At 42.8% G+C, this 12649-nt stretch overlaps 1 protein-coding gene across 5 annotated transcripts in view; it reads left to right on the top strand.

Moving 5' to 3' along the window:
- Window positions 1-1827: 1827 nt before the first annotated feature.
- Window positions 1828-12649, top strand: part of SCAI (suppressor of cancer cell invasion) — a 38379-nt gene continuing 27557 nt past the window's right edge. Inside the window, exons 1-3 of one of the 5 annotated variants that reach the window (XM_057408970.1) lie at window positions 1829-4925; window positions 8328-8457; window positions 11632-11731. Coding sequence is in view for 3 of the 5 variants with exons in the window: in XM_057408968.1 (XP_057264951.1) it covers window positions 11610-11731 (122 nt within the window). In the remaining 2 variants the exon portion in view is untranslated. Of the gene's footprint in view, window positions 4926-8318; window positions 8458-11405; window positions 11732-12649 lie in introns of those variants that run through there. The other 4 variants (XM_057408969.1, XM_057408971.1, XM_057408968.1 and 1 more) reach the window with 4 other exon arrangements.

The raw sequence follows: 12649 nt of genomic DNA, 5'->3' as shown, positions 1-12649 counted from the left end.
GCTCGATATCCAGATTGCAGGTTCGATGGAACCATCCTGGATTTGCTCAGATTTTAAACTTTTATCTCAGCAGCTTCCGCCTCTCCAGCTGCTTGTTTTGTACTGAGAAATGCTTTGGACAATAGGTGATGTGAAATGCCTTTGGGGGTGGAAGCTGAAAGGTTGTTATGTTGTGTCAGTCCCCCCCAAAATTCTTACCCATTGCTGGCTATGAAAATGGCCATAACCAAAGGCTGTCCCAGGGAAAACATTGAGGATCAAGACTGTGGGTTTCTAGAGTCTGGGTCTAATCTCCCACCACAGAACAGGACCTGTTTCCATCAAAGTATGTGTCACACTTCTGTACTTCATTAACCAGGCTCCAAGATCCTGTGGTTAATCTGTGTCTTGGCTATGCAGTTCTAGTCCTCCAGCCTACAAAACGGATCCCTTAATATAAAAACCTGCTAGATTTTGCAAGAGCTGTCCAAATGCAACCCATATTTTTCAGTATCTTGTCTAAGCTGCTGCAAAGCAGCACTGTTAAACCACATGATGACTTAAAATGCTGGTATAAGTGAGTCTCCCAGCATGCGTGTGCTCTCCCACCATTCCTGCGAGCAGCAGAACTGCAGTATTGGAAGCAGCCTTCAGAAATCCTGGAAGATCATCCTGGTACGGCTCTTGCTGTGGAAGTTTGCAGATGCAGTTACTGCCTGGTGCATCTTCTCACCTTGTGTGAACCCTGCAGTGTAACAGTTGTAACTGCCCTGGCTCAGGCTCATAAGGGAGCAATTAAGAAGCATCACACCTGACTGTAGGGCATGTTTATAGAAGAGATGATGCTTTGTTTTCAAATCAGATAAGTCACTCTCAAAATGTTTTGATGAAGCGGATCACAGTTTATGTTAAATGAAAGAAACTGAGTCACCTAAGTAGAAGCAAAGAGCATAATTCTCCAGTTGTGCTGAAATAATACAGCTAGCCTACACAAATGTAATAGCTGGGTTCTTTGCTACAGAAAATACAAAAAAAACATTCCTAGAAACTCAGTGGAGAGAAGAAATAATTTGCTATGCTACAAAGGAGATTGTGATCATTGTTTTATCTTGAAATACAGGTGCAATACAGCATCAAAATTCAGTTGGCAATCCATGTCGTTTGCAAACACTGGAAGATTTTATCGTGAAGATGACTACTTGGGCTAAGTGCTACATGTAAGAATGATGCAGCAGCAGCGCCGTGGTCTGTGTTCACCCTGCTTAGTTGAGAAACTAGATCTACAAGTGATAGAATGCTGAGAGTGCCTAGCAGTGGGAGGAATACATAGCTTGCCTGTGTTGTTATTCACCTCTTTTATTTGGTGGAGGGAAGTAATAAAAATGGAGAATAACAACTCAAAATATTGAGAAGCTTATAACCTGAGTCAGTTCTGCATTGAAATGAGATTGTGTTGCTGGTAACGCTGCACTGAGGGCTGAGATTTAGGGAGGTGGGAGGATGGGGGCTGTAGCTCTCCCTCCTCTGCTGCCAGTGCTGCTCCTGTCACATGATGTGACTGCACAGTCCTCTGCTCACACTGCAGCTGCACTCGCCCTGGCATGTGCCAGCCAGATTTTGCCTCTTTTTGCATCACTTGTATGCTGGTTTGGCTCTGTTGGCTTTAAATGGAGTTGCTGATAAACTGCTGCGGTATAAATGGATGATGGGAATACATTTGATCCTCTGGACACATTAATTTGTTGGCTTGTCTTTTATTCTGCATGATGGCAAGAAAGGAAGAGTTCTGGTGTGAGTGTTCTGAGGTGATGCCTAAATAGATAAAATTTAACTGTTATTTTAAGTGAATTCCCCTAACATCCCCTCCCCAACCCCCTAAAGCATGATACAGCCATCAGAGTCTTATCACAGAAATCTGTGTCTTGATGTCTTTTTTAGCAGAACTTTTCATAGCTTTTTTTAATCCAAATGTTCATTTGGAGCAATCTTTGGAGAAGGAAAACCAGGACCTGTACATGCAAGTGTTATAATAATTTTCTTTGGTATTCTTGCATAAGAACATTCTGCAGGCTTGGCTTTTGTAGCTGAGCTGCTCTCTTTAAGCACATAAGCTCTGTTCTGGATATGTCGTTTTTAAACAGGCTAGAAACAGAGGTATGGAATGGGGTATGTGTTGCAGCAGAAGGAAACAGTTTAAGGGAGCAGACCAAATTGTGTGTGGGAGCTGCATGGCAGGTCAAATAGAGGTCTGTTTCTATAAAGTATGTAAGTTAGTTGCCAACACAAATATTACCTAGCAGTTTACATGTGCTGAGAGAACACAGTACAGCCCTGCAACAGGAATAGAATAGAATAACCATCAATCTGGTTCCCGGAGGATGTCAGTCAAGAAAGGAAGTGTGCGGTGCCAAAAAGCCTGGATGGAACAGCAGGTTTAGAGGACTCGTCGTTTGAAGTATTTTTAATTATTGCTATTATTATAATGGAACACAGACTAGAGGCTGAATTTTTAAAATATAATTAAAGCAGAAGGCAGCAGAGGGATTTCTCTGCTGTGTGGCTGAGGAATGGTCCAGGAGCAGCTCCTACTGAGGAGGGTGAATTCCCAGGGTGATGATGCTCTCCATGCAGTTCCCGAGCTTGGTCGCATCTTACTGCCAAACACAGTTTGGAGAGAAGAAGTGAACTGAACAGACCAAAAAGCTTTCCCGTGTATTGCATTCTCTTTTGTCAGGGTAAGGCTCCAGTTGGATAGCAGCCACAGATACCTTGGCTGGGAGTGCTGACAAGATGCAGAGTGATGATAACTGCCCTCCAGATCGGACACTGGTCTGGACTGCCATTTGGACCATCTAGTAAATCATTTGACTTGCCAGAAAGAACTCTCTTCATCACATTAACATCAAGATACCTTGTATAGCAGCTGTTCGGTTCTCCATTAATGAGTGTGAATCAAGGAGTTAAAACATGAGTCGTTTTCTGAGTAAAGAAAGGGAAAAAATTGATCTTGTAACTCAGATGCTTTTCAGGAATTTGGCCGCTCTAGATGCTAGAGGCATGTGCTTTTCCGCCCTGCTTTAGGTGATGGCTTAGTTCAAGGGGGCCCAGATTTGGCTCTGTCAACAGTTGTGTTGGCATCTTGCCATTAAATGTGCATAAAATGGAGCTGACTGCAATTCCCTCCTCACTAACATGGAGGGGCAGCCCGTGGAGACCTGAGGCCCCGGTATGCCTTGCTGTAGGTTGACTTGGCTACGAGAGGTGTGCTGGGATGTGCAATCCCTGCAGCATAAATTGCTGTATTATGACTTGTTTGTTGTTTTCGAGTGCCTTGGTTGCATTTGAGTGTCTTGTCATAACTAATGCATTTCAACCCTTGTTGTGCCTGTGCTTCCAAAACCTTTCTTCCTTCTCACAGTGGCTTACGTGCTTTTCCAAACGCACAAGGTTTGTATCTCACTTGCAGACTCTTCCTATGGCTTCATGGCTTATGTGCTTTGCCACAAAATGAAGATAAAACACAACTGGCATTTTAGCTGCTCCAAAAACATTGTGTGTAAATAAACCACTAAATAGTTTAGCTTGTGAAATGTAAATACACACAGCACGGCCTGCCGCAGTGGATGATGTTTTTCTGTCTCCCTTCTTCCCCTCCCACCCCTGCCAAGAGTAGGCTAGCCTGATGTTCTTTTTCTATTGCTCTTTCATACAATGCAAATGACTACTGAGTACCATGTAGGTGGCATGCAGGCACCACTACAGATTCATGATTTGAATTTGGATGAAAGGAAACACTTGCATCTTCTTCCACATTGCTTCTGCACCATCTTCTGTGGATTCCTGGACCCTGGTGACCCAGAAATTCTGCCTCAGTCTGACTTTGAACTTGAGCTCATTTTTAGTAGCACACGAGTTAAGTCGGTAGAAGAGCAGAGGACCAACTGTGATGACATTTTTAGCCTTTGCCCTTTGTTCATCCTGTACACAAAAGGTCATGAGCTGCAGTGAAAGCGGGATCACAGAGGGCGCAGGATGGACAAAGGTGGAACAAATTGCCCGTGGCAGAAACATAAAGAAGAGAAGCAGAAGTTTTGTATTATGAAGGTAATTGAAAAAGGCCACGTGCATCCCATGGTGATACCATGTCTCTTGTATTTAAAGTGAGTCCACCCATAGTGCATTTAGAAGAGCCTGCTGGTGAGGTGTGGCTTGGATGATTGCAATGTAGAAGGCGAGAAGGGACAATACTGTTTCCATGGTATGCTGTTAGCAAGCAGCTCTGCATTGTGCTGGGAGCAGAGATGCCCAAGCTGCAGCTCTGGATACAGACAGGTGTGCTTTAACCAATAAAAGGATTTTTAAAGATGTGTAATATAAATGAAAAGCCTGGCTCTATAGAACAAGTACTTATTTGAAGCTAAAATAGTAGGATTGACGCTGCATCCTGGATATTCAAGCTTATTTGACTTGGAATGTGGTTGAACTTGTGGTGTAGGCTGTTTCCCTATAGGAAGTCTTGACACTGTTCCTGCTGAGATGTCAAAGGTAATGCAGAGGTGGCAGCTCATGTTAGCTCTGAGGTCTAAATATAAGATTGTGTTTGCAAAACTTCTGGTCTCCTGATATGCTGAGGAATGAGCCACACATTCATGTGAAAGTATTAAACTTTCAGTTTGCAGTAATAAAATAAAATTCTTATATAACTCTGTGCCTGCTGTCTGTTACTTGTATTTGCTATAGCAGCCTGCATCTGGAGAACTGTGCGTGTGTTTTTATCCTCTGTTCTTATATATCCCCTTCCTTCTCCTTTCCCCTCTTTAGGAAACAAAGTTTATGCAATTGCACAGTCAGGATCCCTCTTTTTTCTTCTTCTCCAAGCAGCTTTTAAATCACTTGCCTGATGTCACCAGTGTTGCTGTAAGAAGAAAGGTCCTGAAGGTTATCTAGTGAGTATTTTTCACAAAACTCCAGGGAAGTTGAAGGAGAGCAATGTGTTTGGTGCACGTACTGATGGGAAGGGGGGACGGAAGAGTTGTATTTTGTAGGAGGCATCTGGCCAGCTGCTTGGCATGTGTGGAGCCCTGGGATGGTGGAAGCAGGTCCCTTTGGGTGGGAGAGCTGGGGTTATTGTGGTGGGTAGGGAAAGACCAACAGGGCCACATGCAGGTCAATCTGGACCAGGCTTCCTTGCTGTGGAAGAGAGGATGATTGTTCATGCACAAATGTGTTGCAGGCTCAGTTGGGTTTGTATGGTTTTGCTATTTTTTTAAGATTTTTTTACCTCTTGCAGAAGTAGGAGTAGCTCTAAAGGTTAAGCAAGTTAGCTGTAAAAATGGTATATTTTAATAGAAAACCACTTTCTTGGAGATTTCCCAATAAGAGTAGAACTCGTTGCATTTACAGTGAGGCTGGCTGAAAATCACCTGCAATTGGTTTCTAGAATAGAGGTTTCTTTACCCTCCTAGTTCACCTCCTTTGAAATAAGCAGAGAGAACACAATTTGACCAGTGTTATCAGCTAAATAAAACAGCTTCTTGCTTCTCTTTCTTAAGTTACATTTTAAGTTGCTTTTTATTGTGGCATTCAAACAGAAAATGTCTCCAGAGCCTGGGCTCTGCCCAAGTCCTTTTCATTGTGCATTCTATGTGCATGTTTACACAGCAGTGAGCATAGCTGGTACAGAAACACTTCAGTTCTTTAAGGCAGACCTGGGTGCTGCTGTCCTCCTGGACTGCAGATGCTGCCAGGAGTCCGTGGGGGGCCTCAGCCTGCTCACAGATGCCTCCCACAGCATCCGAGAGCTACAGGGAAAGGAGCTTGGTACATCTGGAAGAGCTGCAGCCACTGCAGTGCAGACGCGCCCCGAGGTGAACAGTAGGGATGAGAAATGTCTGTGTTTGGTTCCAACTTTGCCTAAAAACCTTGGAATAATAAAGAAATCCCTTTTCCCCCCATGCATTTTGTAAAGAAATGGGCTGATGTATAATTGCTCCTTGCTGTTCTCTCCAAAGTACAGACTCCAGCAGTCTGCAAAGCTCTCAGTGGATGCCCACACGTGTATGGGAGGCTGTGCTAGTGATTTATTTATTTCAGTGTTTCTTGAGTAGAACTGAGTGGTGTCTCGGGAGCTTTGGGACAGTGTCTCTCAATGGAGAATGAGGTATTCTGCTGAGAGGAATGAATCTGGGTTCTAATTAATTTGGTGTTGTCTGAGGCTCTGTCAGGACTAGCACTCCCAGCAGATTACATGGAAATGCACAGATGGGTTTCCCAAAATGTGCAGTATAGCTTTGAGAGAAAATGTGAGAGGCGAGTATACCAGTCTGTAGAAGGAAAGGAGAGGCAAACAGAGAGCAAAGGTAGACATCTTGCTTGATGAAGGTAAGATCAGATGTTGATAGAGATTTGAGACATGATGATTCCAGGCTTTGGGTATGAATGATCAAGAGCTTAGTTTTATCTGTTACTAATCTGCGGATAAGAAATTGATAACAACTGGGCATCTGGCTTTATATCATGTCCTCTTTTGGCAGTGATGCTGTGGGAGATATGCTGGATGAAAAGTGGGAAAGAGAGCTGTTCTCTGACTCAATATTTGAGACATACAAAATCCTGATAGATTGGCGTGTACTTGCCACCATTGGTCTCTGTGGAGAGCAGTTCTAATAACATCTTAGCTTGGGGAGGTTCCTGTATCAATAAGATAGCTGTAGAAAGTCTCTTTGCTTTTGCTTTTTGGTTACTTGCATCTCTAAGTAAGGAGTGGGAAGCATTTGAAAAACAGAGTTTATATTTCTGTGCTTTGATTTCCTGATTAAAATGGTAAACCTATCCACAAAGCTGTGAATCAGGATGCAGCCATTACTTACCCTTATCATCATTTCACTTGTCTAAGCGCATACTTCCTGCTCAGCTCCAGAATGTTAATATTAATCGGAGCCTCAGCTGTAAATCCCAAGCCAACGTGATGCAAGCAGTGAAACTGCAGATCAGCAGGAGTTTAGGGGCTGTAGTTGACATGGCAATTTACTGTTCTGTATTACATCTGTCACAGACAGTTCTGATTCTCAGGCTAAAGGTTAATCAATATAGTCAACCCACCCTCATTCAACACTCAGTTTGCAGCTTGATGTCTTGGGTGGGTGGAAAAAACCATGAGCATTTCCTCCAAAAAAGAGTATGCTGCCTCCTGTCCCCATCCCCAGCACTTACCATCCTGGATTGTGCTGTTAGATGTGCATATGCTGTCCTGTTCAGAAGGTTGTAGGTGGCTTATTTAAGGGACAAAGCTGAAGGCTCAGTAATCAGAACGGCTGGAGCTTGAAATAAAATACAGATTCTTGTTCTAATTTTAATCAAGAAGCTTCACTGGGTCACACTGACCATTGATCTTTGCATTGTAATAAACTTGCTCCTGTGCATAGTGTGAATGTTTAATATTCAAACTTTATCCTTGGAAGGCTGCAACACCATGGCAATCAGCAGTTGTAAGGTGTGTGAAGTCACCTGTTAAATGACACAATGAGTAATGTGTTCTGATTTTGGAAGAGTTGCTTGTCCTGCTTACAAAATCATTCTGTGTTTTCTGAAAGGGATAGCTTATAAATGCCTGCAAAGTTAAGATCAAATTCTGGTTTTGAAGTAAGAAAGACAGGTTGTATATCACATATGTAAAATATGTGTACTCCATGCTGCTCATGTTCAGTAGTATGGGCTCTAGTTTCCTTGGTAAAATACCAGACAGAACAATGGCATTGCTAAAGTCTTTGTAATGAGATTGTTTGCCTCTGGTAGTATAAGATGAGACTTTTAAGTCTAATGCTGATGCTCTGATGAGAAGAGAGCTGTTCTTTCAATTGACCAGTTAGGTGAAGTAGATAAAACACTGCTAATAGGTACTCACAGCTTTTATCCTCTAAGTACTCATGTAGTGAGGTGGTTCAGGTTGACTGGAAGGCAGGAGACACTCAAGATTTCACAACTTGAGCAGAAGTGATGGCTTAGAAGAGGACAGAGCAGTTGCACAAGTGCTGTGTCAGGAGGTCAAGGTGCCACATGCAGCCAACTCTGCTCTGCAGCTCTAGGAAACTGCCCCCAGTTTTACCTGTCCTTACCTTCTGCTGTCCTTACAGCATCACTGAATTCTGTGGAGTGAGGTTTTATTTGCTTGAAGTTAACGACTGCCCTCTTCTACCAGGCAGCTGCAGGGCAGGTTACGGTGATCCAGGCTAAGTAATAAATCTGGCAAAGGAGATGTGCATGTAATCAGTTACTTAACATATTTATGCTTGACTTTTGTCATCGGCTAGATTTCCTTGACTGTTCACAAAGCGTGCCTTGCTTTACAGGCCCAAGCCCCCGTATAGGGGCAGTTGGGTGTGCATACTGTTGACCTCAGCACTTTTTCCCTTCCAGCTGAGCCTAGAAAAACCTTAGCCAAAAGACAGCAAACCACAGGGAAGTGGAAACGTGTGTGATGTAAGTGACATACAACTGAAAATACTGGCTAGCATCATGAAACTCCCATCCGCTTCCCGTACCCCTCCTCCTGCTGCCTTTCAACCCCAGCTGCTTTGCACAGTCTCACCATCCTCTGGGATGCTTCTGCCCTGGGTGCTGCAATGGGAGGAATATGTAAAATCTATTAATGGTTTGGACAAAGCGAACCTGGAATTGTGCGTTCTGAGAGTGCGTTGGAAAGAACCTGGCACACAAAGTGCCGTGCTTGGCTAGCACAGTTTTTCTGCCTTGTATGGCCTGAGGAGTTGGCAAAATCTTGTGGGAATAGTCAGTTCTGCTGTAAGTCGCCATTTTCTGACTTATTTTAACAGTCTTTTAAACCAATGTTTCAATGTCTCCTTTTGCAGACTCTGGAGATCCTTTTTTTTTGACATGTGCTACTTAAGAAAAATTGTCATGCAAACCAGCCCAACAGTTTCTTTTGCATGAAATCAAGTGAAAAGCATCAAGCACAAGGACAAAACGTTAAATAGGTGATATTTCTGGTATAGCTGGGCTCTCAAAACTGGCAGAACTGTCTGCAGAAGAGGAGCACAGATCTGTGGGGTTACTTCTAGAATCAAAGAGGAGAGGTCCACATTGTGGATGTACTGCTGGTTGCATTTTATGTATGTTTTGCATGTGGAGCTCAGCAGTCCCTGAGGAAAGGGCCATGTCAGTAGCTATATTCCTCCCTTTGCTGTGCCCACTTGCTGTTTCTAATAATAATTCTTTCTCCTGTAGGTAATGGTGCTGCATTACAATCTTCAGTGCAGGGAAGATCAACTCGTGATAGTTGTTCTTTCTTTGTACAGCACCAAACACCACCACCTCTGGGGCATGAAATGCCAAAACCAGTGCATGAGAGAAGTAATTTTATTTGCCTTCTCTGTCAGCTGGAAAAGCCACCTTCACCTGTCATTTCACAGCTCCTGTTGTCCTTTTCCTTTCCATCTTCCCTTCCCATCTTCCCTTCATATTCAGGCATATGGCTGAGTGAACCTGGGGTTTCAATTGCAGCAGCGCCTGTCTCATGCCTGTAACCAAAATGCTTCTTTCAATTGAGATCTGTAGGAATTACCTTTTGGCAGCTTTTCTAAAGATCTCTCACAGAGGGAAATTATCATGCCTGTGACTACTTAATTCTTTATTGCTTTTATTTATTTCCTGGTTCAACTCCTTATATTGTTTCCTGATTATTGTTTTCCTAGAAGGAAGACTCTTATTGCCCATAAAGTGATTCAGCCTAAATAGCTTTATAATGTATTTTCTGTATGGTGTTATTTTATGATCATCATGAAGATAAATTAGACATGTAGTGAGTAAGAAACCAATCCATTCTAGGCAGGACTCATGCTTACTTTTCAAGTGTAATCTTTAAGGATTTTCAGCAGTATTTTCCACTATACTATGTGCATGTGTAAATACACTGGGTAGTTCAGAAGCGCTCCTGTTTTCTGAGTGCAGTACGTGGCAGAGCAGGAAAATGCCTTTAATTATCCTGCAGGAGAATGAAACTTGATCTCATCCATTGTCACTGTCCAAAGATGATTATTGGGAGCACACTCATTCTGCCATCCCAGAGGTGTTATGTCTGTTGTACTTGTATCTTCAGGTTATTAAGAACAGAGATAGTTTCATAATTGTGTGAGTAACTAAGGCTTCACTTCATTCTACTTTAGCTGTGATTTCATTTTTTTTTATTGCCAAATAATCCAGAAACAAAGAGGGCACATTGAGGCTTCTCTGTTTAATTTATGATGTACTAAGCGGGTAGCTTTTCATAAGCACCCAGTCATCTCCATCCATTATGTTGCCTTAGATCAAGTGTCTTCTGGTCACCTTCCTCCCTCTAAAAGCATCAGTAGAAAATGTGATTAATTTTAGCATCTTACTGTTTAGGTGCTTAAGGTTGAGTGAGAGGAATACCATCAAAATGTTTGACCCTGAGGTTAGGCTGAGCGTGTCTGGAAAGATGACAGATACAATTTTTACAGATCATGATACAGGGCAGAGTTTTCCAAGTTTCTCAGAGAGAATTCCCTTCTGTTTTTCAGGTCTCTGCTTTTTGTGCTTGTGGTAACTTCACTTTAAAGTGAGACTTGATCAGGCGTTTGCCGACAGTTTGATCTCTAAAGCAATACAAGCTAAAGGCTTGATGTATGTATACACATGTTGGTGTATGTGGCTTTTAAGATTTCAGCTTACTCAGCTGTAAATTGAAGATGTAATTTTGCAGGTACTATAGTTTCACATCTGTGTGGAACAGTTTTACCAGTCAGGATTCCCTCCTGGAGATAAATTTGAGTGACTGAGACCTACTTCATCTCTTCTCTTTCAGAAAGTAAATCCCTTCCTATTCTAGGAAGTGTGCTCGTTTTGTCTGATTCTTTGTGTCTTTGCCTCTTACTCCTCACCCGGGCTGTATAGAAACACATTTTAGCCTAAACTTAGGCTGCTGGTTGCCTTAATACCATTTGTGTGGCTTGATTGCAATAATCATGTTTTCATTTCTGAACCTGTGAGTAGAGGAAAAACTAAATGTTCTAGTGGAGTGTCTCCAGGGTATACTAATTTTTAAGGTCTCTCTTCAGTGTCAGAATGTGCTTAAATGTGGCTTGTTCCCTAGGTTCCTTCATCAGCATCTCTGATAAGAAGACAGGTTGTTCCCTCGGCTTGTGGCGGTTTCTTTCTATGAGCAGAAAAGGTGCTTTTGCCCGCTGCTTCAGTAGTAGGTCCCAACCCATGTGCCAACAGCTGTACTGAGAGGCCGACCATACAGAATATTCTCCATAACCTAAAAGAGATTTTTTTCTTCTTTCTGTGCATCAAATATCTTTTCTGCCTTCTGATATGTCTTGGAAGGTATCAGAGGCAAGCGGTGGATTTTATAGCATATCTTTTGTTGATGGCATAAAAACCCTCTTTGCAGTTGGTACAGCAGACTCCTTCAATGTGAGACCTGTAGTTGGTTTTACTTGCCTGCACAGATTCAGTTGGTCACTGTTAGCAGTGGTTGGGTAGCTGGATAGTATAACTTAGGGGTAACATAAAATGAAGTTGACTTTACCATTAAAGGAATGATACACAGACTGTATGAAACATACTTTGCAATTTAATCAAAGTGCTAAATGTTTGACAATGTATCTGAAGCTGCTCTAGAGTGCCTGGTACCACAGTGGAGCGCTGCCGAATCCAAGGGCCTCACTGCAGGATTTAGGTCACCCTTGCTGCGGAGCACACAGGACCTGGGGTATTGTCCCTCTTCCTGAATCACCTCCTGGCTGTTTCTGACATCTGTGTTTTAGCTCTCACTGTTCGCTTCAATTTCATACGTTGGTGCTCTAAGTCATTGGTGTTGTTTGTTTCATGCTGTGTGAATGTAAGTGTTCAGAGATTTCAAACACAGGCTGGTGCTTCATGATAACTCGTTTCCTGCTTGCTAGGCTCATGCCAACAGCTTGTGACATCTGGTTGGTATGTTCTGAACACTCTTACACTGTCTGGCACCATGCTGTAGTTACCAGACAACATGTAAATGCTTCCTGCCTTTTTCTGGAGCTCTTCAACAAGTGGTTTGTGCAGTACACCCCATGTCCTTGCACTACTGCTCTAGTGCACTGTCACCTGGGGTGTCTAAAAGATAAGTGCATCTTGTCTAAACTGGGAAGTCATTGAACTGCTTGGTTGGCAAGATCTGCTCACTGACTTACCCTAAAAACTGGGGAGGAACTGCCAATTTCTTCTGCGTTTGGTGGGCATGAACTGTTTGTTCAGGGAGGTAATTCTAAACTCTGGTTATTGTGAAGTTTTTCTGTAACAATTAAAAGATGCCTCTGGATAGTTCCCAGTGACTGCATGGAGTTCACTTTGCCATTTCCTGCCTTGAATTGGCACTTGTAGGTAATTGTTTGTACAAAGAGCATCCAGACTGAGCTTCTGCACAAATGGAAACTTGTTGCTTAACAGAAGTGTTTACCAGAACTGGTAGAGAAGTTGCTGGAAGTAAAAGCTCTGCATTTGCCCAGTTAGAGATGTGTTTGTCTTGCACTAAAATTCTTAGAGCACAGAAGAGCTAAAGACCTGGCAGCCATTTCCAGAGGAGCTGCTGCTGAGAAAGTAAGATTTTTAAGAGCCTCTCTGCTTTTACAGGCTTTCATAGTCCCTTACT

The sequence above is a fragment of the Pezoporus wallicus genome, unplaced genomic scaffold (genome assembly GCF_028554395.1).
Source record: "Pezoporus wallicus isolate ANWC-B61680 ecotype Strahan unplaced genomic scaffold, APGP_CSIRO_Pwel_v1 contig_8341, whole genome shotgun sequence".
Classification (NCBI taxonomy): domain Eukaryota; kingdom Metazoa; phylum Chordata; class Aves; order Psittaciformes; family Psittacidae; genus Pezoporus; species Pezoporus wallicus.
The sequence above is the reverse complement of the archived record's forward strand: the minus strand, read 5'-3'. Positions and strand labels throughout refer to the sequence as shown.